This window comes from Natator depressus, chromosome 7 (assembly GCF_965152275.1).
Source record: "Natator depressus isolate rNatDep1 chromosome 7, rNatDep2.hap1, whole genome shotgun sequence".
Taxonomy (NCBI): Eukaryota; Metazoa; Chordata; order Testudines; family Cheloniidae; genus Natator; species Natator depressus.
This window is the reverse complement of record NC_134240.1, coordinates 93,328,242-93,350,832: the sequence shown is the minus strand read 5'-3', so window position 1 is coordinate 93,350,832 and position 22,591 is coordinate 93,328,242. Positions and strand designations below refer to the sequence as shown.

The following is a 22,591-nucleotide window of genomic DNA, read 5'->3' as shown; positions in this document are numbered from 1 at the left end:
GCACTAACTGCTTTTATTGGTTGGAAGGAGTGGTGAGAAAAGATCCACAGACTCATTATTTCCTAGCAATAAATATCTCTAACTTGTCCACTGCAGTCCTTAGCAATGCCCAAACACTTCCTAATACCCTACCTCCCCACTCTTATATAATTGTGGACCTCAACTACATTACAAACTTTTTGTAGTCTATTCGTCATTGCTGCTCTTCAGTAGTGGTTGGAAGTTCCAGTCTGCCAAACATTGTGATCTATTCTTCTTTCAACATGCTTAAGTCCCATTAATTTAAAATGAGCTATACAATTCTATCCTGGCAACATATACCCATGTATCAGAGGAATGCCGAAGTTTGCTTTTGGGAGACCTCTATTAAGAAAGGCTTGACTGACCTTTATTGAAGATAAAAACAAACAGTAGTGTACCTTAATGTCAGCTGTTTCCCCCTCTTGCGAAATCCTAGGCTTTCTGCATCCCTTGCTATATCATTAACATGATAAAGGTAGTAAAGAGCTGGGACTCTGAGCATGTGCCAACACACTAAGTAGTCGCAAAAAGAAAAGGAGTACTTGTGGCACCTTAGAGACTAACCAATTTATTTGAGCATAAGCTTTCGTGAGCTACAGCTCACTTCATCGGATGCTTATGCTCAAATAAATTGGTTAGTCCGTAAGGTGCCACAAGTACTCCTTTTCTTTTTGCGAATACAGGCTAACACGGCTGCTACTCTGAAACCACACTAAGTAGTAAATATCTGAAAAATATCTCCTACATTACAAAAGCATATTAAAAACCAAACATGTTTGCTGGTTATCAGAAAACAGTATCAGAAGTAATAAAGAAAAGCAAGAGACGGATTGTGAAATGAGCTTTTTTGTTTGCTTGGAGGAAAGAAGGGGTGTACTGCTAAATACAAATTTGTTCGGAAGTTCACTTGAATGATTTTTCCAAAGACACAATTAATGAAAATCTACTATAGGTTTTAAATCCGTGGTAGTTGAGACTATTTAATTCAAGCATACAGTTTCACATCTAGCATCATCACATACTGTTCACGCTCTGCTTTAATTTAAAATAGATAAAAAAGGATCAAACCAGTCCTGAATTTATCTTTGTCACACTTTACTTTACAGACAACATGGAGGTGATGAGACACTTATCTTCAGGATTTATTATCCTGAAGAGCAGTAATTCCTTTTCCAGTATCCTACTACATCATAAATATCATACCATAAATACCTCAGCATTGCCATGCTGCTTTGAAAGTAGTAAGTATCTGGAGCGGTTATACAACAGATTCAAGTCAGTGGTTTTAAGTGTTTCCTTTTAAGCATTTGAAGGGAAAAAATATGGTGACATTACAATGTATACTGCATCACTGAACATCTTGTTTACATCATTTAAACAACGTTCTATCTTTATTTCTACTTATGTAATAAGGTGAATAACAAATATTAAGAATTAAAATATATGGATGGTGTTTCTTTAAAGAAAAAAAGTCATAGCCTCAGACATCTATGATTTTTGTTCACTTACAGAGCATTGTGTAATATGTACAGTATCATTACACATTTATTTTTTAAAATTCAGTTCACATACCCATCTAATTTTGCTTTCTATTCTGCTTTCCAAACTGCAATCTGTTTCTATGCCAGGGTTTTTTGTACATATCAATCTAAATCCACTCCACAGCATATAGTATACAGCTGGTGAACAAAATTATTTGACTACTTCAGTTGCATACTGACCAACAACAAAAGACTGCACGAAGAATAAAGACCACGGACAGCTGTATAAAATACACAGTTTTAAATATTAGGGGCAGCAAAATATTTGTTCATTAGGTTATAGAAGTGACCACAGGCAGGGAGGAACATACATTTTCCAGTCGGCCTAAGGCAGCAGCCAACAATCTTAAGCAAAACTTCCCCCTAACCTATCGGTCGAATTACTTTTAATTTAAGGAGAATTTAAAAAGAAAGAAGACTAAAGCTTCAGAAGATAATCCCCAAGTTACAACAAATATGAGAAAACTTTATCCTGTTAAATAGTTTAAGCATTAAAGAAAAAGTTGAGCCAAGAGACGACAAACAATTCCTTTAGTGTATATTTTAATTAACAGTGCTAAAGAAGAAATTAAGGAATTCCAAGAAAAGGCTTTGGAAAGATGGGCTTTTCTGAAGATTGAAGCCACCTATTGGACGGATAGGAAACTTGCCATGATAATTAAGGTGTACAGTTACTGAATAATCACCTGCAGTAAAATGAAATACCTCCCCAAAATTTAAAAGGGCCAATGGAAAATTGCAAAATGTGTGCTTTTGGGTAGATCAAGCCCCTCAATTCAACTGAATAGAACAACAAGACAATTGTTTCCAGTTTACTGTTCTCTCTCCCCTAAGAGATCCAGTGATTCACTTCCTGACTTAAAAAGGTATAACCTTGACCCACGCATCCCCTTGCCCGCTTATATAGTGCATAGCTGTTGTATTCTCTATCTAGATTTGATTAGAGGTGCCCTGAAGAGGCGCAGAAATGCCTTGGTAGGCTAGTCAAAATTCTCTGAACTTTAGTATATTTATGTGCAATCAAGACTCTGCTTGGGATCATATACTTTGAATTTGGAAAGAGTCTAAATGTGCACTCTAGCCTATTTTGGACGTGTCCATCACTAGGGTCTTTGAAGAAGGTGGTGGATAATATCCTGGCAGACATCTTAGAGGATCTGTCCATCAAAGGAGATATTATAGTACCTTCTGAAGAACTTCTAAAGGTAAGTCCAACTTTGTATCTGTTCAGATGATAAACTGTCCACAGCCAACCTTGAGGAGGCCTCATAATCTTGCCTCCAGATTACGTAAATACAAGATGCCACATGACCCAGCTGAGGCAGACTCACTGTGGTTCTTGGGTGAGCCCAATGGCAAGAAATGAAGGGATTCTTTGTAGAAAATCTCTCCTAAGGAAGGTATGCCCTTGCAACTGGAATGTAAGACTGCCCCTATGAATTCTGTCGGCTAAATGCTGGTGAGAGCAGAGCTGTCTTGATTGATCCTGAAGCTTGAACAACAGTTACAGAACTGTGCAGAACAGTCCTGTTGAGCTGACTGACCTTGAATCAGCCAATCACCCAAAGAGTGATACACAGGTAGGCCCTGTCTCCTTAGGTGAACTGCTACCATGTGCAGGCATTTGGTAAACATCCTTGGAGCTGCAGAAAGGCTGAACACTTGAACTCTGAATTGATGGTGAAGTCTGCTGACCACAAAACGTAGATACATCTGTGAGCTGGATGAATTGACACATGGAAGTAAGCATCCTGCAAGTTCAGAGTAACAAAACAATTCATGGGATCTAAAGAAGGAATTCCTCAAGGAATCAATTCTGAAGCACTTAGAGGAGAGGAAAGTGATCAGGAATAGTCAGCATGGATTCACCAAGGGCAGGTCATGCCTGACTAATCTAATTGCCTTCTATGACGAGATAACTGACTCTGTGGATGAGGGGGAAGCAGTGGACGTGTTGTTCCTTGACTTTAGCAAAGCTTTTGACACGGACTCACACAGTATTCTTGATGGAAGTTAAAGAAGTATGGGCTGGATGAATGGACTATAAGGTGGATAGAAAGTTGGCTAGATTGTCGGGCTCAATGGGTAGTGATCAATGGCTCCATGTCAAGTGGAGTGCCCCAAGGGTCGGTCCTGGGGCCGGTTTTGTTCAATATCTTCATAAATGATCTGGAGGATGGTGTGGATTGCACCCTCAGCAAGTTTGCAGATGACACTAAGCTGGGAGGAGAGGTAGATATGCTGGAGGGTAGGGATAGGATACAGAGGGACCTAGACAAATTAGAGGACTGGGCCAAAAGAAATCTGATGAGGTTCAACACGGACAAAGTGCAGAGTCCTGCACTTAGGACGGAAGAATCCCATGCACCGCTACAGACTAGGGACTGAATGGCTCGGCAGCAGGTCTGCAGAAAAGGACCTAGGGGTTATGGTGGACGAGAAGCTGGATATGAGTCAACAGTGTGCCCTTGTTGCCAAGAAGGCCAATGGCATTTTGGGATGTATGAGTAGGGGCATTGCCAGCAGATCGAGGGACGTGATTGTTCCACCCTAATCGACATTGGTGAAGCCTCATCTGGAGTAGTGTGTCCAGTTTTGGGCCCCACACTACAAGAAGGATGTGGAAAAATTGGAAAGAGTCCAGCGGAGGGCAACAAAAATGATTAGGGGACTGGAACACATGACTTATGGAGGAGAGGCTGAGGGAACTGCGATTGTTTAGTCTGCGGAAGAGAAGAATGAGGGGGGATTTGATAGCTGCTTTCAACTACCTGAAAGGGGGTTTCAAAGAGGATGGATCTAGACTGTTCTCAGTGGTAGCAGATGACAGAACAAGGAGCAATGGTCTCAAGTTGCAGTGGGGGAGGTTTAGGTTGGATATTAGGAAAAACTTTTTCACTAGGAGGGTGGTGAAACACTGGAATGCGTTACCTAGGGAAGTGGTGGAATCTCCTTCCTTAGAAGTTAAGGTCAGGCTTGACAAAGCCCTGGCTGGGATGATTTAGTTGGGGATTGGTCCTGCTTTGAGCAGGGGGTTGGACTAGATGACCTCCTGAGGTCTCTTCCAACCCTGATATTCTATGATTCTATGATAATTATGGAAGAAAGAGTGAAAACTTGAAGCAATGGATGAACTTGTTGAAATGTCTGAGATCTAAAAATTGAACAATATCCATCTTTCTTCTGTGGTATGAGGAAGTAACGGGAATAGAACCCTTTGCCTTAAAACTCTGGAAACACCTCCCCTACTGCACCCAATCAAGGAAGAGTATCTCCAAGCACAGCAGGATTTCATCAGAAGAATCCCTGAAAAGGCATGGGGTGGCGGGACAGAGCTTTCAGAGGCTGAAATTGAACTGAATATCCTTTCTAGACAATTTCCGAGACTTCTGGTTGATAGTAATTGCAGCCCATGAATCCACAGAAAAAGAAAGGCAAGTGTCAAAGGGAAGAGAGAAGGGATAAAGATCCTCTATAACTGGTCAAGGACTCTTAACCAAAATATTAAACATTCAAACTCTGGCCTGATGAAGAGTGCACTGTCCCTGGAGAAAGAAGGCCTTCTTCTGAAAGAGGTCTTTTTCTAGAAAAAAATCAGGAGCCCATCATTGATACTGATATGACAGAGGCTTTTATCTGGAGAATGATGAAGCCACTTTGCTTTCTCTCTGTTACGGTGTGTAAAGACTCAGAGACCAAAGCGTCACTCTGGAGTCTTTCAGAGAGTGAAACACTTCATTACTTCTAGAACGAAAAATGTCATGGCCCTCAAAAGGCAGGTCTTCAATAATGGCCTGAATCTTCTTTGGCATCCCTGACAACTGCAGCTGTAAATTTTTTCCCCTAGTGACCACAGTTTGACCTGGCTGCAGTGTCAGAAGTATCCACTGAGGCTTGTAGAGCTGTCTTCACCAACTCGCTTTCTGACATCACTGCCCTCAATTTTCTGGTCTCTTGAGGAAGTCTCTCAGACTGCGGTAAAACTTTGTCCCCTTTCACAAAATTATAGTTAGCCAATAAGGCTTGATAATTGGCTATACAAATGGGCAAACTAACAGATGAGCAAGCTTTTCTTTCCAGAAGATACATCTTCTTGGTCTCCTTATCCCTGAGTGTAGATCTAGGAAACCCAGGAACTTAGGTTTTTCACGAACTGCCCTTACAACCAAAGATCCAGGTATCTGGGTGTACCTAAAGTACCAAATCCCTTAGGGGTGACTTGGTACTTGCAATTTGCCCTGATAAGAGGTGGCCAAAATAGAAGCTGGGGTCTGCCACATGTTATTAGCAGCCTCAAGAATACCTTTGTTAATAGGCATGGCCAGACAACCCTAGGACTCCAGGTGCAGAATGTCAAATTTATGAGATTTGTCCTGGACCTCTAAGGAAATCTCTAAGGTGTCTGTCATACATTTAAGGAGGTTCTGAAAGGACCTGAAATATAGTAGAATGTCAGAGTTATGAACACCAGAGTTACAAACTGACCGGTCAACCACACACCTCATTTGGAACCGGAAGTATGTAATCAGGCAGCAGCAGAGGAGAAGAAGAAAAAAAGCACATATATGGTGAACTACTTTACTAAAAAAATAAAGGGAAAGTTTAAAAAAGATTTAACAAGGTAAGAAGACTATTTCTGTGCTTCTTTTATTTAAATTAAGATGGTTAAAAGCAGTATTTTTCTTCCGCATATTACAGTTTCAAAGCTGTATTAATTCAATTTCAGTTGCAAACTTTTGAAAGAACAACCATAACATTTTGTTCTGAATTATGAACATTTCAGAGTTACGAACAACCTCCATTCCCGAGGTGTTTGTAACTCTGAGATTCTACAGTAGTCTATAATGCACTTATTAGATGGAGTCATGGCCTTGTCAAGTGATGACAAAGGGCTGATCTTCACTATGGGTAGATCAACGCTGCTGCAATCAATGCATCAAGGATTGATTTAGTGGTTCTAGTGAAGACTCACTACATCGACTGCAGAGCACTTTCCGGTCAACCCCGGTACTCCAGCTCCCCGAGAAGGTTAAGGTAAATCGATGGGAGAGCGTCTCCCATCGACGCAGTGCAGCGAAGACACTGGGGTAAGTCGACCTAAGCTACATCGACTCCAGCTATGTTATTCACGTAGCTGGAGTAGTGTAACTTAGGTTGACTTACCCTGGTAGTGAAGACAAGCCCAAAGACATGACTAGAGAATAGGCTAATCCTTGTATTCCTCCGTTACAGTGGTTCTCAACCTGCGGCTCGATCAGCAGACAGCTGCAGCCAATGTGACATCCTCAGGGCCATACAAGTAGTATATGTATTGTGTGGATGCGTCCCACGTAACACAGAAAGCCGCATATATGGCCCACAATGGTAAATAGGTTGAGAACTACTGCTCCATTAGGTCTTTCCCGTCAATATGAGGTTTTAACTCACCAGTTTGCAGGAGCTCCTGATGAAATGATTAGGACTCTCTACCAGGATCCTTAGGAGGTGGCAGCAGTTTTACTCTGGACCTCAATGCAGCCAAATAAGGAGTTGATGGAAGAGGCTGCGGGTTCCATGGAAGCTAAGAGGGCTAGGTCTGCACCGTATAAGAGGAAGGCATGTCATGCCACAAAGATGAGAACCAGGGGATTTAAGACCTCTCTGAAGCATGCTAGCAGCATGAGCTCTCGGAGCCAGCAGATCTCCTCTCTCCCAGAGTAGTGTCTCTAGTAATTAGGGCACTTGTTGAAACTTGGTTCAAAACAAGAAGAGACTACCCTTGAGGGGACCCCTCAGAGTCAGTTGTACTCTGCATATATTTTTCCATTAAAAAACATTTTAAATGAGCATCAATGAGACCTCTGTGTATGCTTCAAAAAAGCATTACATATTTGATGGGAGACTCCTCTAAACAAAGCAAACATTTTGAACGTGCATCATTAGCAGCATAGCTGTTTCAGGCAGGGTAGATTTTAAAGCCCAAAGACCTGTTTTGCACCACCAGATTTACTCTCCGTACAGAGGCAAGACTAAAGACAGAAATGTTAGGTTTTATTTAAGCCTGTTGCCTAAAAACAATAAAAAAACTAATAAAAATAGATGGTCAAACAATAACTATCCTAAACTGTCAAAGCTACAATGAAGCAGAAAAACACCTTATGTTCCAACTTGCTACCACAGGCAGTGTGAATGAACTGAGTGCCAGTTGGGGCTGATCCATCTTTTATAACCTTGCTGTAGGGGTTGAAAGAGAATACAGGGTGTACTGCACAGCCCCTGTGGACACTGCTGGCTAAAAGATTCTGGGCTCATTTGCAAAAGGTGCACGTTTCTACAATGGGACCACAAGGAAAAATACTCAAAGAACTTGCACTGCTGATATCTGTACTGCATCTGTGGATGGATACCAATCTCCATTAAAGTCAATATGGTATTATGATCTCTAAGCTTATTTTTTAAATAAAGATATTAGTGCTACTCAAGGACTTAATGGTACTAGTATTAGTATTAAATAGTAAACTATTTAAGCCCAAAAAATGTAGTTCTAGTACAAGAGATTGTTATATTAGGTAGGAGACCACCTCATGCCTACAGAACCCAGAAACAAGAATTATAGGAAGATTAACTCTGGATCACAAAATGTCTGCCTGATGCACTGTAAGATATGCTTGGATGCGGTCATCCAAGTTGTGCACACAGACTCATTTTTGCCTGTGCATCAGAAGAACCACCACAAGATATGGAAATACTTGTGGCACCTTAGAGACTAGCAAATTTATTAGAGCATAAGCTTTCGTGGGCTACAGCTCACTTCATCAGATGCATAGAATGGAACATATAGTAAGAAGACAGACAGACAGACAGACAGAAGGTGGAAGTTGCCATACAAACTGTAAGAGCCTAATTAAGATGAGCTATTATCAGCAGGAGAAAAAAATTTTTTTTGTAGTGATAATCAAGATGGCACATTTAGACAGTTGACAAGAAGGTGTGTGGATACTTAACTTAAGGAAATAGATTCAATATGTGTAATGACCCAGCCACTCCCAGTCTCTATTCAAACCCAAGTGAATGGTATCTAGTTTGCATATTAATTCAAGCTCAGCAGTTTCTCATTGGAGTCTGTTTCTGAAGCTTTTCTGTTGCAAAATTGCCACCGTTAAATCTTTTACTGAGTGGCCAGAGAGGTTGAAGTGTTCTCCTACTGGATTTTGAATGTTAATGATTCGTGATGTCAGATTTGTGTCCATTTATTCTTTTGTGAAGAGACTGTCTGGTTTGGCCAACGTACACGGCAGAGGGGCATTGCTGGCGCATGATGGCATATATCACACTGGTAGATGTGAAGGTGAGTGAGCCCCTGATGGCGTGGCTAATGTGATTAGGTCCTACAATGGTGTCACTTGAATAAATATGTGGACAGAGTTGGCATCAGGCTTTGTTGCAAGGATAGGTTCCTGGGTTAGTGTTTTTGTTGTGTGGTTGCTGGAGAGTATTTGATTCAGGTTGGGGAGCTGTCTGTAAGCGAGGACTGGTCTGTCTCCCAAGATCTGTGAGAGTGAGGGATCATTTTTCAGGATAGGTTACAGATCTTTGATGATGCGCTGGAGAGGTTTAGTTGTGGGCTGAAGGTGACAGCTAGTGGTGTTCTGTTATTTTCTTTGTTGGGCCTGTCCTGTAGTAGGTGACTTCTGGGTACTCTTCTGGCTCTGTCAATCTGTTTTTTCACTTAAGCTGGAGGCATGTAGGCAAGTATAGTGGTCAGTAGGTTTCCGATATAGGGTGGTGTTTATGTGACCATCGCTTATTAGCACAGTAGTGTCCAGGAAATGGACCGTTTGTATGGATTGGTCTGGGCTGAGGTTGATGGTGGGATGGAAATTGTAGAAATCATGATGGAATTCCTCAAGGGCTTCTTTTCCATGGGTCCAGATGATGAAGATGTCATCAATGTAGCACGAGTAGAGGCGTTAAGGGACGAGAGCTAAGAAAGCGTTGTTCTAAGTCAGCCATAAAAATGTTGGCATACTGTGGGGCCATGAGGGACCCATAGCAGTGCCACTGACTTTATATTGTCCCCAAATGTGAAATAGTTGGGGGTGAGGCCAAAGGTCAGCCACCAGGTTTGTCGTGACATTATCGGGGATACTGTTCCTGATAGCTTGTAGTCCATCTTTGTGTGGAATGTTGGTCTAGAGGGCTTCTACACCCATAGTGGCCAGGATGGTGGATTGTAGTTTCCTCAGGAAGTCAGTGGTGTCTCGAAGATAACTGGGAGTGCTGGTAGCGTAGGGCCTGAGGAGAGAGTCCACATAGCCAGACAATCCTGATGTCAGGGTGCCAATGCCTGAGATGATGGGGCGTCCAGGATTTCCAGGTTTATGGATCTTGGGTAGTAAACAGAATACCACTGGTTGGGGTTCTAGGTATGTGTCTGCACAGATCTTTTCCTGTGTTTTTTCAGGGAGCTTCTTGAGCAGATGGTGTAGTTTCTTTTGGTAATCCTCAGTGGGATCAGAGGATAATGGCCTGTAGAATGTGGAGTTAGAGAGCTGCCTAGCAGCCTCTTGTTCATATTCCAACTTATTCATGATGACGACAGCACCTCCTTTGTCAGTCTTTTTGATTATGATGTCAGAGTTGTTCCTGAGGCTCCAGTGAGAAACTGCTGAGCTTGAATTAATATGTAAACTAGACACCATTAACTTGGGTTTGAATAGAGACTGGGAGTGGCTGGGTTATTACACATATTGAATCTATTTCCCCATGTTAAGTATCCTCACACCTTCTTGTCAACTGTCTAAATGGGCCATCATAAGTTTTCTTTCTCCTGCTGATAATAGCTCATCTTAATTAATTAGGCTCTTACAGTTTGTATGGCAACTTCCACCTTCTGTGTGTGTGTGTGTGTGTGTGTGTGTGTGTGTGTGTGTGTGTGTGTGTGTGTGTGTGTGTGTGTGTGTGTGTGTGTGTGTGTGTGTGTGTGTATTATTTCTTCTTACTTTATGTTCCATTCTATACATCCGATGAAGTGGGCTGTAGTCCATGAAAGCTTATGCTCTAATAAATCTGTTAGTCTCTAAGGTGCCACAAGTACTCCTGTTCTTTTTGCGGATACAGACTAACACGGCTGTTACTCTGAAACCTGTCACAAGGTATGGTGTTCACCAAAGGAAACTGGCCAAAATGTGCAAAAAGAGGTTTTGATCTTCAAATGTTTTATAAACAGTATAAATAAAAATGGAAAAGCATAAATTGAAAGTGATGGCAGCATCTTTTTAAGGTTAATTACAAGACATTAATTAATCTTAGAATTTCATTTTGGAATTCTTTACTGTTTCTACATACTAAAGTGCTTTGCTGAGCAGACTCCTGTTAAACAGAATACATTGTACTAAATATTCAGAAAATATAGACCAATGGCTCCTCTTGGATTTTAACAAATGGGTTTATGCTTGTATTACTCCAATCTTAAACTTGGTCCATTCACTCCGAGTAAAGTAAGATAGCGACTTCACAATAGCGCTTGGCGCAGTTCCACGTGTGGTATTTTCTTGCTGGTGAAAAGATTTCCCCTCAGTGTCCCCAACTAAGCAGCATGAAGGGAATGGAGGAATGCAGATGGTATATTTCACCCAAATCCCTCACAAGCACTGGAAGGTGACTGGTGGGAGAGGAGACCAGGACGAAAGTATCGGAAGGGATCCAGGGACGGGAGGAACTTGAGGCAACCTCACTCATTCTTCCCTTCCCCCCCATTCACTTAATCTCTTTTTTGCCTGTGTGTCTAATTCCGCTCTGAGCTCAAAAGCCTCCCCATTATCACATTAGCTCCACCCACCCCACATTCTACATGTCTTTTTCAGTCCCTGGAACCCATTTGTTCTTTCCCCATCTCCTCCCCTTCGAAGTGGAGAACGGATGAAGCCAGAGGCTGCCTTCCCTCCCTCCCCTATTCTTGCTAGCCATAATCCAGTGAAGGGAGCAGCACTCAGGCACCTTTTTCGAAGGTGTCATAGCAGCTCCCACTAACTATGTGAATTTCACACTCATTTTAGTCTTCAGAAAAATAAATACAGAGAAACAAGTAAGAGGGGAGATATTCTTTTCAAGTTTGCAAGCTAGTATTACATACAAGGAAAAGTAAAACTATTTTAAAAACAGTAGTGTACTATCTGCTTAACACAAAATAACATATAAAAAACAAGTTAATTACTGCATTTGGTGTACTGCTCAAGTTAAAAACATCATACTCTAGATTTACTGGCCAGTATTCAAAAAAACATCATATTTAAATTAAAATAGTCTTTGAAATGTCCAGTTTTTGCCTGAATAAAATAGACTACCAGGTCTAAAGTGGCTGAGTCATAGTTATGTATTACTGCATCCAGTATTTTTCTTTAGAACTTATCTCATTATTTCTTGAAATCTCATGAGTACTTAGAAGAAAACAAATCACATTTAAATTCTCAAAACTCTGCAATAAAATTCAAGTAAATGTGTTACAATTTGAGCATCTGCTTCCCCAAGACTAGCCCCATGGCATTTATAATTTTGCCAGTCCCTTTAAGCATTTGTTTATGATATGTTACGAAGTATGCAAGTCATCTAAAGAATCTTCAGGCAACAGTAATAATTTGGCCTTATTCAGAAGCAAAGCATTTGATTCACCTCATGGGAGGCACTGATAAACAGCACTAAGCATTTCAACACAAAGCAGAAAAATGCCATGCAAAAGCAGTAATTTAAATGTGTAAGGGACTAAAAATAGCCCCTTACACACATTGTCAGCTGCTGCTAACAGCGTCTCTTGTTCAAGTGCATAATCTACACATTTAGTGACAAAACAGCTGTGTATCATCACTACCCTCGTCCCCCAGCAATCCAGATTCTCCATTTATCAAGGACAAAATGCATACTATAGGGATTGTTGGTTTTTACTCAGGTGTTTTTTTGTTTTATTTTTAAAACCTCCATAAATATGAACTTGTGATTGATAGCCAAGCCATTTTAAAAATAGAAGCCAGATGCATACTTACTCATTTATGCAGTGAAACCAATTTAGAAAACCCTTTAAAATATATGCAGACAATTACAGTATTTTGTAGTGTTAGACAAGATACATGGTTCAGTCCTTTCATTGTCATGTCTGGGGAACAAGGCCAGAATTTCCTGCAGTTTTTTGTTACAAATACTCTGCCATCACATAAAAGTGTCAATAGGCTATGCTGACAGCACTCTACACTCTAGGGCCAGGTTCTATCCAGGTATTTACATAGCCTCATGACTAGCAGATGGATCACCCAGAAAAATTCATGAACTTTTTTGCAGGTTCAAACCAGTTAGACTCAGAGTCCACTCATTTCTGATACTGCAGTAATTGAGGGTACTACACAGAAGGACATCCATCATATGTGACATTGTGGAGAAGTTAAGAGAATTATTTGCATTGGTCTCCACTACAGAGGATATGGGGGAGATCCTCATATGTGAGCCATTCTTTTTAAGATGACTAATCTGAGGAATTGTCCCAGATTGAGGGGTCAGTAGAGGAGGTTTTGAAACAAATTGATAAATTAAACAGTAATAAGTCAGCAGGACCAGATGGTATTCACCCAAGAGCTCTGAAAGCACTCAGATATGAAATTTCAGAACTAACAACTGTGGTACGTAATCTATCGCTTAAATCAGCCTCTGTACTTGATGACGAGAGGGTAGTTAATGTAATGCAGATTTTTAAAAAAGTCTCCAAAGGCGATCCTGGCAATTACAGGCTAGTAAGGCTAACTTCAGTACCAGGCAAATTAGTTGAAAAAAGACAGGCATGCTGAAGGGACGATGCTGAAGCCCTGATTGATAACTAAGAAGCCAGTTATAAATAATCAGGAACAGTTGGGACTGACTGTTTAGCACTTTCAGACAGACATTCTAGAGCAACTGGCAGGGGCTTTGAAAGCTGTTTCCCATAATAGAATCGTGACAGAAATAGAAGAGAAGCTGGATTCCCTTGTCTTCTGCTAAAATAGATCTTACTCAAAAACATTTTTACAAGTCTGACAGTAGACTGATTTAGCCTCCTGGAATACAGAACAAATCTGATCCTAACTAATAAAGTCTCAGGTTAATCTGCAACAAATTTGTAATTAAATTAGTTATTCACAAAGTCACAGCAAACAAACTTGTGGAGGTCTTGGAGATATCAGGTCAAGTAGGAGCTCATTTTACCTCTTGGCTAAAGCTAGAATAAGAATTCTGACTAGAAAGAACCTAAAACCTGTGTAAGGCACTACATTAGTTGCAACTTTTAGGAACTATACTCAAAAGCATATGTTCACTTCATTTTATTTATCCATGAGCAGATGTTATAGAATAACCACTGATAGCAGTTTTCTTTTGAGACAGAAATGTCTTAAATGGTATTTGCAGGATACTTACTTGTCACAAAGAAGTTACCATGCCTCAATCAGTTTAAAAAACATCTGGTAAGAGTAGCTATTTGCACATAAAAGTGCATCTAAAAAAATATAGTAGGAGTGTTAGCTCAGGGACCAAACACAGTACAATGTGCTGCCAAACCAGCCTTAAGAACAATTGTGAATATTCATGGCCAGTGGAGAATGGAAGGATCTCAGAATACGAGTGCTAACCCACCCTTGTGGCTACAGATGGTATGCTGTGTAATACTTACAAAAATGCAGGAGCTGTGGGTATTCAATAAAAGCCAAATTGTATAAAGCCAAAAAACCTTCCCAAACCACCTCCTCCCCAACCCCAAACCGGTCTAAATGACATTGTTTCAAAAACTTCAAGGACATGGAAGCCTTGTTTACATTAACATTCTTGTTGTTGCTATTAACTGGCAGAGCTCAATTAACAGGAGAAATTTTGCAACCTTCCCCCCAGAATAAAACTAGCTTAAATACAAATTCCTGATTCACTAAACTGAGCAACCTCCACTAGCAGAGTCCAACTCAAATGGGACTCCGTAGATCCACTCTTCAAAAAAAACTTTGTTACATGGACTGCAATTTCCCCCCTCTATACACAATGTATCTGCAGAAGAATCTTACTTGAAAGAGACTGCAACCACCTTAAAGGGTCAAAGCTGTTTGTTTTAATGGCTTTAATGTTTTTAAAGCAGCAGCAGCAGCAGGCGTTTGCTTGTTCCAGAACAGCCTGTGTAGACTTATTTTAAGCTAATTACCTTTAGGTGGAAAATATGACTTGCTTTCAGCTTTGTGAGGCCAATCCACCACAAGAGGTCCAAACCTACGAAAGCTGGCAGTGATTTCATCTACAAAAACAAATAAGGAATCTTAAAGAAAATCTGAAGATTAAAAGTGGCAAAACAAACATTCTTGCTTAAGAAAATGTTAGAAACTGAATTTTCTGAAGCTATTGAAAAACAGGAAAAAGTGAAATGATGAATACGTGAACCTTCTTGAAATAAATATGCTTTTTTACCTCTACTATACTTTGTTGCTTAAGTAGTGCAAAACTAGTTTTGCCTTTCACTATGTAGCTTCACAGACTAAAAGCAGATGTGCAGCACGGTTACAAGACATAATTTTCTGTATTAGTAGTAGTAATGATGAAAACCAGAAGCCTTCACACAGATTTGCCACATTATTTTTTGAAAACAAACAAAACAAAACAAATCTGAACCATCTTAACTCTCAGACTTCGGGGATTCAAAATATGAATCTGAGATTTCTCCAAGTGTGGGATACTAAGAATCAGTAACTGCATTTGATCTATTAGAAAGAGTGTGTACTGCAAACACTGATCTTAACCCTGAATTCTGGTTGAGGCCTATTTCTACTTTTAACCACAAATACCTAATTAGCTTACCAAACAAACATCATTTAATCACTGTTTTAAATACAGACAAACATACCCAAAAAACCAAACCAACCAAAAGGAAAAAAAAAAGTTATTCCACTTTTACAGGCTATTTATTTTGCATGGAAATGTAACTTTTCTGAAATGTTTTTGCAACTCTTTTTATAGAAGGAAGATTAGTCTTAAACAAATGGATCTGGAAGAAAGGATAAGACTAAGTCTATAACAAGATTTCATTATTTTTAAAAATTCCCTGTACTATGCATTCCAATAGAGCTTTATCAACTGTAACTCACAGCAAAGGGTTGGAGCTCTGGCTTCTGTTCCTGTTGGAGTTGCTTAAACAAACTCAAGACTCAAACATTTTGGTCAAAATAAGTCCAATGGGAATACAGGGCATGGGGGAGGAGGTGGGGTTAAGTTCCTTTATTGTGTGAACAGCCCTGATTCACCAGAACTAAATTTTGTCTCACTGATTTAGAGAAAAAAATACAGAGAGTTTTCTACATCAAACAACACTTGAATATAATCACCACCAGACAGATATTAGCAACATATCCATCAGCAGAAAGGTCTGAAGGGCAGTGTTTTGGCAGTGTTTGATGTTTAATATTATTTCTTTATAAAGGTATAGCATGGTTTAGCAAAAGGCTTACTACAAAGTCAACTTCAAAAAAGCCTTTCTTTCCCTTCTGACGCATCCTTAAATTCCTGTATATACTTAGTTAATGGTGGATTCTTGGTGTGGTAGGCGGGAATTGAAGAACATCCACAATGGTTTGTGGTGAAAATAGGTGTTTTATTAATAAAACAGATACACAACACAAAAATGATTGTTGACAATAACCTAAATATCTTTTTGCAACAACACTAAATAGGTCACATTTATCAACTGATTCACAGTAAACATCTGTTAGAAATACCCAAGTAAATGGAGAGTCATTGTATTAACTAAAACCCATTTTTATTACAACAGTGGACATATTTAACAAGTATAGGCTGCCATTTTTCCCTTTCTTTTTTTCCCCCAGATTGTGAGATGGAATAGTTCAGGACTTTTGAGGGCTTTCACCAGTCATTTAACCCTGTATTTCCATCAATTTCTTCACTTTATGTATGTAGACACTTTATGCACATAGGCACATGCCATTCCTGTGGAGGTTACATGCTTACTAGGGCATATCAATCCATCACTCCTCCACAGAGACTGCCAGACCTAGAGCAATCTGCAAGAATTCCAAGCAGATTCCCAAACTCAAGTTGCCTTTGTAATATCACAACACACTACCAGCCACATAGCCAGGAAAAGTCAGGATTTTTATAAAAGAAAACCAGCTCCCACCCCCACCAGTTGTACACATCACGGAGTCACAGTACCTTCATCAATGTCAGGAGGCAGACCTCCAACAAACACCTTTCTAGAATAGCGTTCCACTCTTTCACCATTCTGACAGCGAGTTGGAGAGCTGAGACCCGATGATAAAGACTGATCACCATGACTGTCGTCTAGGAAGCCATCTTCAAAAGGAAAGAGTGAAGACCGACCTGTAACAGATTTGGGAGTTTCTAGAGTTAAAATTTTCTGGAGAAATAAATGTTCCTTTAAGAACAAGGCCTACTTAAATCTGCCTTTTTTTTTTTTAAAGTTATGTTTTACTTCAACAGAATTAGCAGTTTACATTAAAGGCCAGATATTGCAAATGGTACCACACATGGTCTACCACCACCATCAGTACTACTGTCTTCAGTAGCACTGCTGGTGGTAGGCAACAATATATGTGGTCATGTTTACAGGATAAGCTGTAAGAGCTCAGCTATCTCATATGCTGGTGTCCATCACTATCTAGATTATAAAATCAGCTATTGAACGTGTGCAAGATTACAGTTGCCTTTGTTTTGTAATAAAATGAAGTGATAGGTCGGTTTTCACGTAGGTAGGTAAAACATGTTTCAGTGTAATTATAAGCGCATTGCTAAAGCAGTTAAGTTTTTAATCCCACTCTCCCTTTCTTTACCTATTTAGTCAAATTACAAAAATAAATGTGCAACAAAAATTCTCAATTATAACTAGCTCACAATCTTAAAAAACAGACTCTTCTATTAAAGACATTCCACTGTTGCCAATAGCCAGCAATCAAGCAAGTGTTTTATTATAGGTGCTGTTTACATTTTCCCAAAGCTACAGTTGGATAACCTTTGAGTATAAAAATAGGTATTTCTTCTAACTTGAGATAAATGTTTCAGCTGTAAATATGGAAACCATTAAGTACAGCTGGCTAACAAATGAAAGCAAGGAAAATAATCTGCTTATACTGTCTAGCACTGTTATTCAGAGAGCTTGTGAGTGAGATTTAAATTTAAGACAGACCCTCTCAAAACTCTTTACTGTGAAGTTTTCAACAAAAAATATTTTCACTGATTCTTATAAATTAATGCTACAAAAGATACACAAGATCATTAGGCTACTTCACTGCCGAATGGTTCCCCACAACGTATTTTCTAACAACAGAGAGGCAAATGTCAAAGTGAGCACAGGGGAGTTTGAACTGAGTGGAAATTGGGTAAGGTGGTGTAGCAAGAAGCTTAATTTGTTAGCAGGCTAAAATATTTTAAAAGTCCTTGTTCAAATACTTAGATAAATCACTAAAAAACAACCAAACAAAAAACCTTATTCTCTACTTGAAGAAAAGTTACACTTAGCTCAAGCTATTACCCACTGTTAACACCCAGTTTGACCATGAGAGTAGTAGCCCAGCAGCAGAATATTCAGGGTGGGTACTACCCAGTTTACTGCAAAGAATGAGTGCCAAATAACTACTTGGCTTGTGCCCTCCTAATGTAAACAGCTCATGACTCTCATAGCCAAAAGTACAGCATATGTGCAGTCCAGAGTTGCAGAAGTGGAGGAGCAGAGGGATGCAGGATCTACATATAAGGAACATCACAGAACTTGCCCACTTTTGAACTGATTTCCCTGAGCAGCTGAAGAAGCCAGTCTCATGATGGGGAGAGACTTAGATGGAATGGAAGGACTCCCTCTCTTAGATGGGACCCATGTTCAAACTGTGATGTGGCTGAATTTTCCCTCACACACAGTGAGTCAGTTGCTCCAGGGGATTGATTTGTAATTGGAAGATGAACACATATTGTAGAGGATTTGATTATTATAAATATAGATAGCTGGGTATGCAGCGACCAGAAGAAACACTCATTAACTTCTTTATTGGGTGCAAAGATGTTGGATCTTATGAGACATCTAAACAGACTTCCAGATAGTGCTAGGTAGGAGTTGGTGGTTATGGTACATATTGTTATTAATGAAGTAGGGAGGTATAGGACGGAGGAAAACAGGAACTTAGGGAGCTTAACGGAAAGCCAACAGGTGCTGAGGAGCACTCAAGTCAGGTAAAAGATGTCAACAGCACAAAGATATCCCTTGTATCTAGCAGTAAAGGATAGGCTAGAAATTGGGCAGGGACAGGTTAAGATCAGAGGTAATTTCTGTTAAATTAACAAGGTTTCATACTAAAAAATTAAATAAAAAAATAGGCACTTGGTCAAAAATAAAAACTATAGATGTTTACATACAAATGAGATGTTTAAAAGCAAAAACATATGAACTAGAATGTCAGGCAATGAAAAGAGACCTTGCCATAACAGGCATCACTGAAACATGGTGAAAGCGCAAATGTCAATGGGATACTGCAAAAAGAAAAGGAGGACTTGTGGCACCTTAGAGACTAACCAATTTATTTGAGCATGAGCTTTCGTGAGCTACAGCTCACTTCATCGGATGCATACGGTGGAAATTGCAGAAGACATTATATACACAGATACCATGAAACAATACCTCCTCCCACCCCACTCTCCTGCTGGTAATAGCTTATCTAAAGTGATCATCAAGTTGGGCCATTTCCAGCACAAATCCAGGTTTTCTCACCCTCCGCCCCCCCACAGACAAACTCACTCTCTTGCTGGCTTAAGATGCAATTTCAAGAGCAAATAACTAAATATCTAAAAACAAGAAAGTATATCAGAAGCAGAAATCCTGGCAAACAACTGGATGCTGGACCACCATGGGATAGATAAAAGGGAGAAATTGAGGAAGAGAAGGATAATGCTGGGAAACTAAATTTCCTTGAAATGGTCTTCAAACAATTTTGAGGAGATGCCTATCCCAATCTACTATTTTTGGACAACAATAATGAGGCAGTAACAGAGATTGAGGTGTCAGAAGAAGAGGTTCTGGAACCAGTAAAAACTAAAAAGCAGTAAGTCACCTGATCCAGATAATACATCCAAGAGTTCTGAAGGAACTCAAGAATAAAGTGACTTACTTAGTAGCAAAAACAGGGCATCAACTACTATCACAGATAACTGAAGATTAGCAAACGTTGAGCTTATATTTTAAGAAGGCACTAGGGATGATCCAGAAACTTACAGACCAATAAACCTTACTTCTGTACCTGGTAAATTGGTTGCAACAATAATTAAAAATAGAATTAAAAGACACCCTGGAGATCATGACATGACAGTATAACCAGCATGTCTTCTGCAAAGAAAAATCATCTCTCACTAATCCATTGGAGTTCTTTGACCAGTCATATAAAATACTGGACGAAGGAGAAACAGTTGACCTAATTTATTTAGATTTCCAAAAGACCTTTGACAAAGTCTCTCATTAGAGGCTACTAAAAAAAAACCTAAATAGTCATGGTGGCAGAAGGAATTGCCATCATAGATCAGAAACTTAAGAAATTGTCATTTACTATATGTTGATATAGCACTTAGCACAAGGCCCTGACCTCATTGGTCTCTAGGAGCTGCCAAAACATAAAATGTTAACCAAAAATAAAGGATATCTTCCACTGTTTGCTGTGTTGGTCCCAGGATAGGAGAGAGACAAGGTTGGAAAAGCAGTATCTTTTATTAGCCCAGTTTCAGCTGGTGAGAGAGAGAAGCTTTTGAGTTTACACAGAGCTCTTGTTCAGGTCTGGGAAAGGTAATCTGTCACAGCTAAGTACAAGGTGGAACAGATTGTTTAGCATAAGAAGTTAATATGTTTGAATGGTCTCTTCCATGTGAAGTGGGCAGTTTACACCTCACATGCCTGTCACAAAATGTAGAGTACCTCATCCAGTGCACTAAATGTCCCAATAACTATGTGGGTGAAACGAGACAATCACAATGCTCTCGAATTAACTCAAACAGAAAATTAAGACAAAAACACTATCACCTATAGGCAAACACTTTTCAAAAATGATCACTCTATATCTGACATATCTGTCCTCATCCTCAAAGGAAACCTGCACAACCCCTTCGAAAGATGAGCCTTAACAACAATACTGGATTTATGGCTCATTACAAACACTTTGTAAGCCACTAACCCTCCTTTCTCCTAGGCCGAATAGGTATTAACTGCTTACTTAACATATTGTAAGAGACCATTCAAGGTGAACTCCTTATGCTAAACAAGCTGTTCAACCTTGTACAGTAGAACCTCAAAGTTATGAACACCTCGGGAAGGGAGGTTGTAACTCGGAACAAAACATTATGATTGCTCTTTTAAAAGTTTACACCTGAATATTGACTTAATACAGCTTTGAAACTTTACTATGCAGAAGAAAAATGCTGCTTTTAACCATCTCTAATTTAAATAAAACAAGTACAGAAAGTTTCCTTACCTTGTCAAATCTTTTTTTTAAACTTTCTCCTTAGTTTTTAGTAGTTTACGTTTAACATAGTACCGTATTTGCTTTTGTTTTTTTGTGCACCTCTGCAGCTGCCTGATTGTTTACTTCCGGTTCCAGATGAGGTGTGCTGTTAACCAGTCAGTTCGTAACTCTGGTGTTTGTAACTAAGATTCTACTGTATTTAGCTGTGACACTGAGTACCTTTCCCAGACATGAAGAATGCTGTGTAGCTCAAAAGCTTGTCTCTTTCACCAGCAGAAGTTGGTCCAGTAAAAGATATTACCTTACCCACCTTGTCTCTCTAATAATAAATCAGAAACTTAAGAAAGTTTTAATTGCTATAATTTTGGGAGGGTTCATTAAAACCCTTTATCTATATATTTTATATATAAAATTTATATATAAATGAAATAGCCTCTCCAGAAAAGTTTTATATGTATAAGACAGCTCAATGCTTAAAGCAATTTCCCATATATATGAATTCATAGTTCTGAAAAAGCATAAACATATAATATAATGTGGTGATTTCTAGTTTTATATGGCAGTTGACTAAGACAGAAAAAATGGAGGCACATTTCAAGAGAAATCAAAAGAGCAAGACTAACAAAAATAAACAGTTCTTTACTCCACCAATTCCTGTAGATATAAGTATTTCACACAGGAAGAAACTGAGATGGGATGAAGACAGATCTTTTAGGTGAAGAAAGGATATTGGGAGTCACAACTGTTAGAACATGGGTCTGTGTTTTTTTTTTGTTTTTTTTTTTGCCTTTACTGTAAGTTTCATAGTGCTTTAATTGTATACCCTGTCACACAGTCACCATAGTTAGTGCCACATTCTAGGAGTTTCACTCACTCAATAAGACATGTAAATTGGAATTTCTACCTGGAGATACAAGAGTGGTTAATGGTATCAAAGTGACCATTTTTTAAAGTTTTAATTGCTATAATTTTTGGAGGGGGCTCCACAATTTTAAAAGATAAACTTTCTTCTGCATTCCCAGTGCTCACATGCATAGATGGGGCCCACTGTTCCATACCCTTGTTTTATGACTACATTCATTATCCGATGAAGTGAGCTGTAGCTCACGAAAACTTATGCTCAAATAAACTGGTTAGTCTCTAAGGTGCCACTAGTACTCCTTTTCTTTTAATGGTTGCTTCAGTAACATGATATAACGGACTAGGAGTACTGTGGCAGTGAATGAATGCACTGAAGGGTTTATCATGTTGATGTATTACCCACCTAACTAGAGATTTTTCCCCTGGGGGGCCAAGATATTAAATTTAAAAATGCAAGATGGACACTTAGTTATTAAAACCTACTAAAAATTCCAGCTTTAATTGTAATCAAATTCTATGGCCAAGACGGTCTCCCTACATAATTTCAAATCACAAGCTCATGCAATCTATATACCTGTCTAGCCTCTACCAACATACTGATCTGTCCACTTAAGTCTTCAGTTTTCTTTCACAATGTGATGCAAAACTCTAGATTGCACCCAATAAAATAAA

At 39.4% G+C, this 22,591-nt stretch overlaps 1 protein-coding gene across 7 annotated transcripts in view; it reads right to left on the bottom strand.

Moving 5' to 3' along the window:
• Positions 1 to 22,591, bottom strand: part of CPEB3 (cytoplasmic polyadenylation element binding protein 3) — a 184,413-nt gene that overhangs the window by 47,058 nt on the left and 114,764 nt on the right. For all 7 annotated transcript variants that reach the window (XM_074959091.1, XM_074959090.1, XM_074959089.1 and 4 more), the window contains 2 exons: positions 16,761 to 16,928; positions 14,746 to 14,835 (listed from right to left, as the gene is read on the bottom strand). In XM_074959091.1, coding sequence (XP_074815192.1) covers positions 14,746 to 14,835; positions 16,761 to 16,928 — 258 coding nt within the window. The remainder of the gene's footprint in view (positions 1 to 14,745; positions 14,836 to 16,760; positions 16,929 to 22,591) is intronic.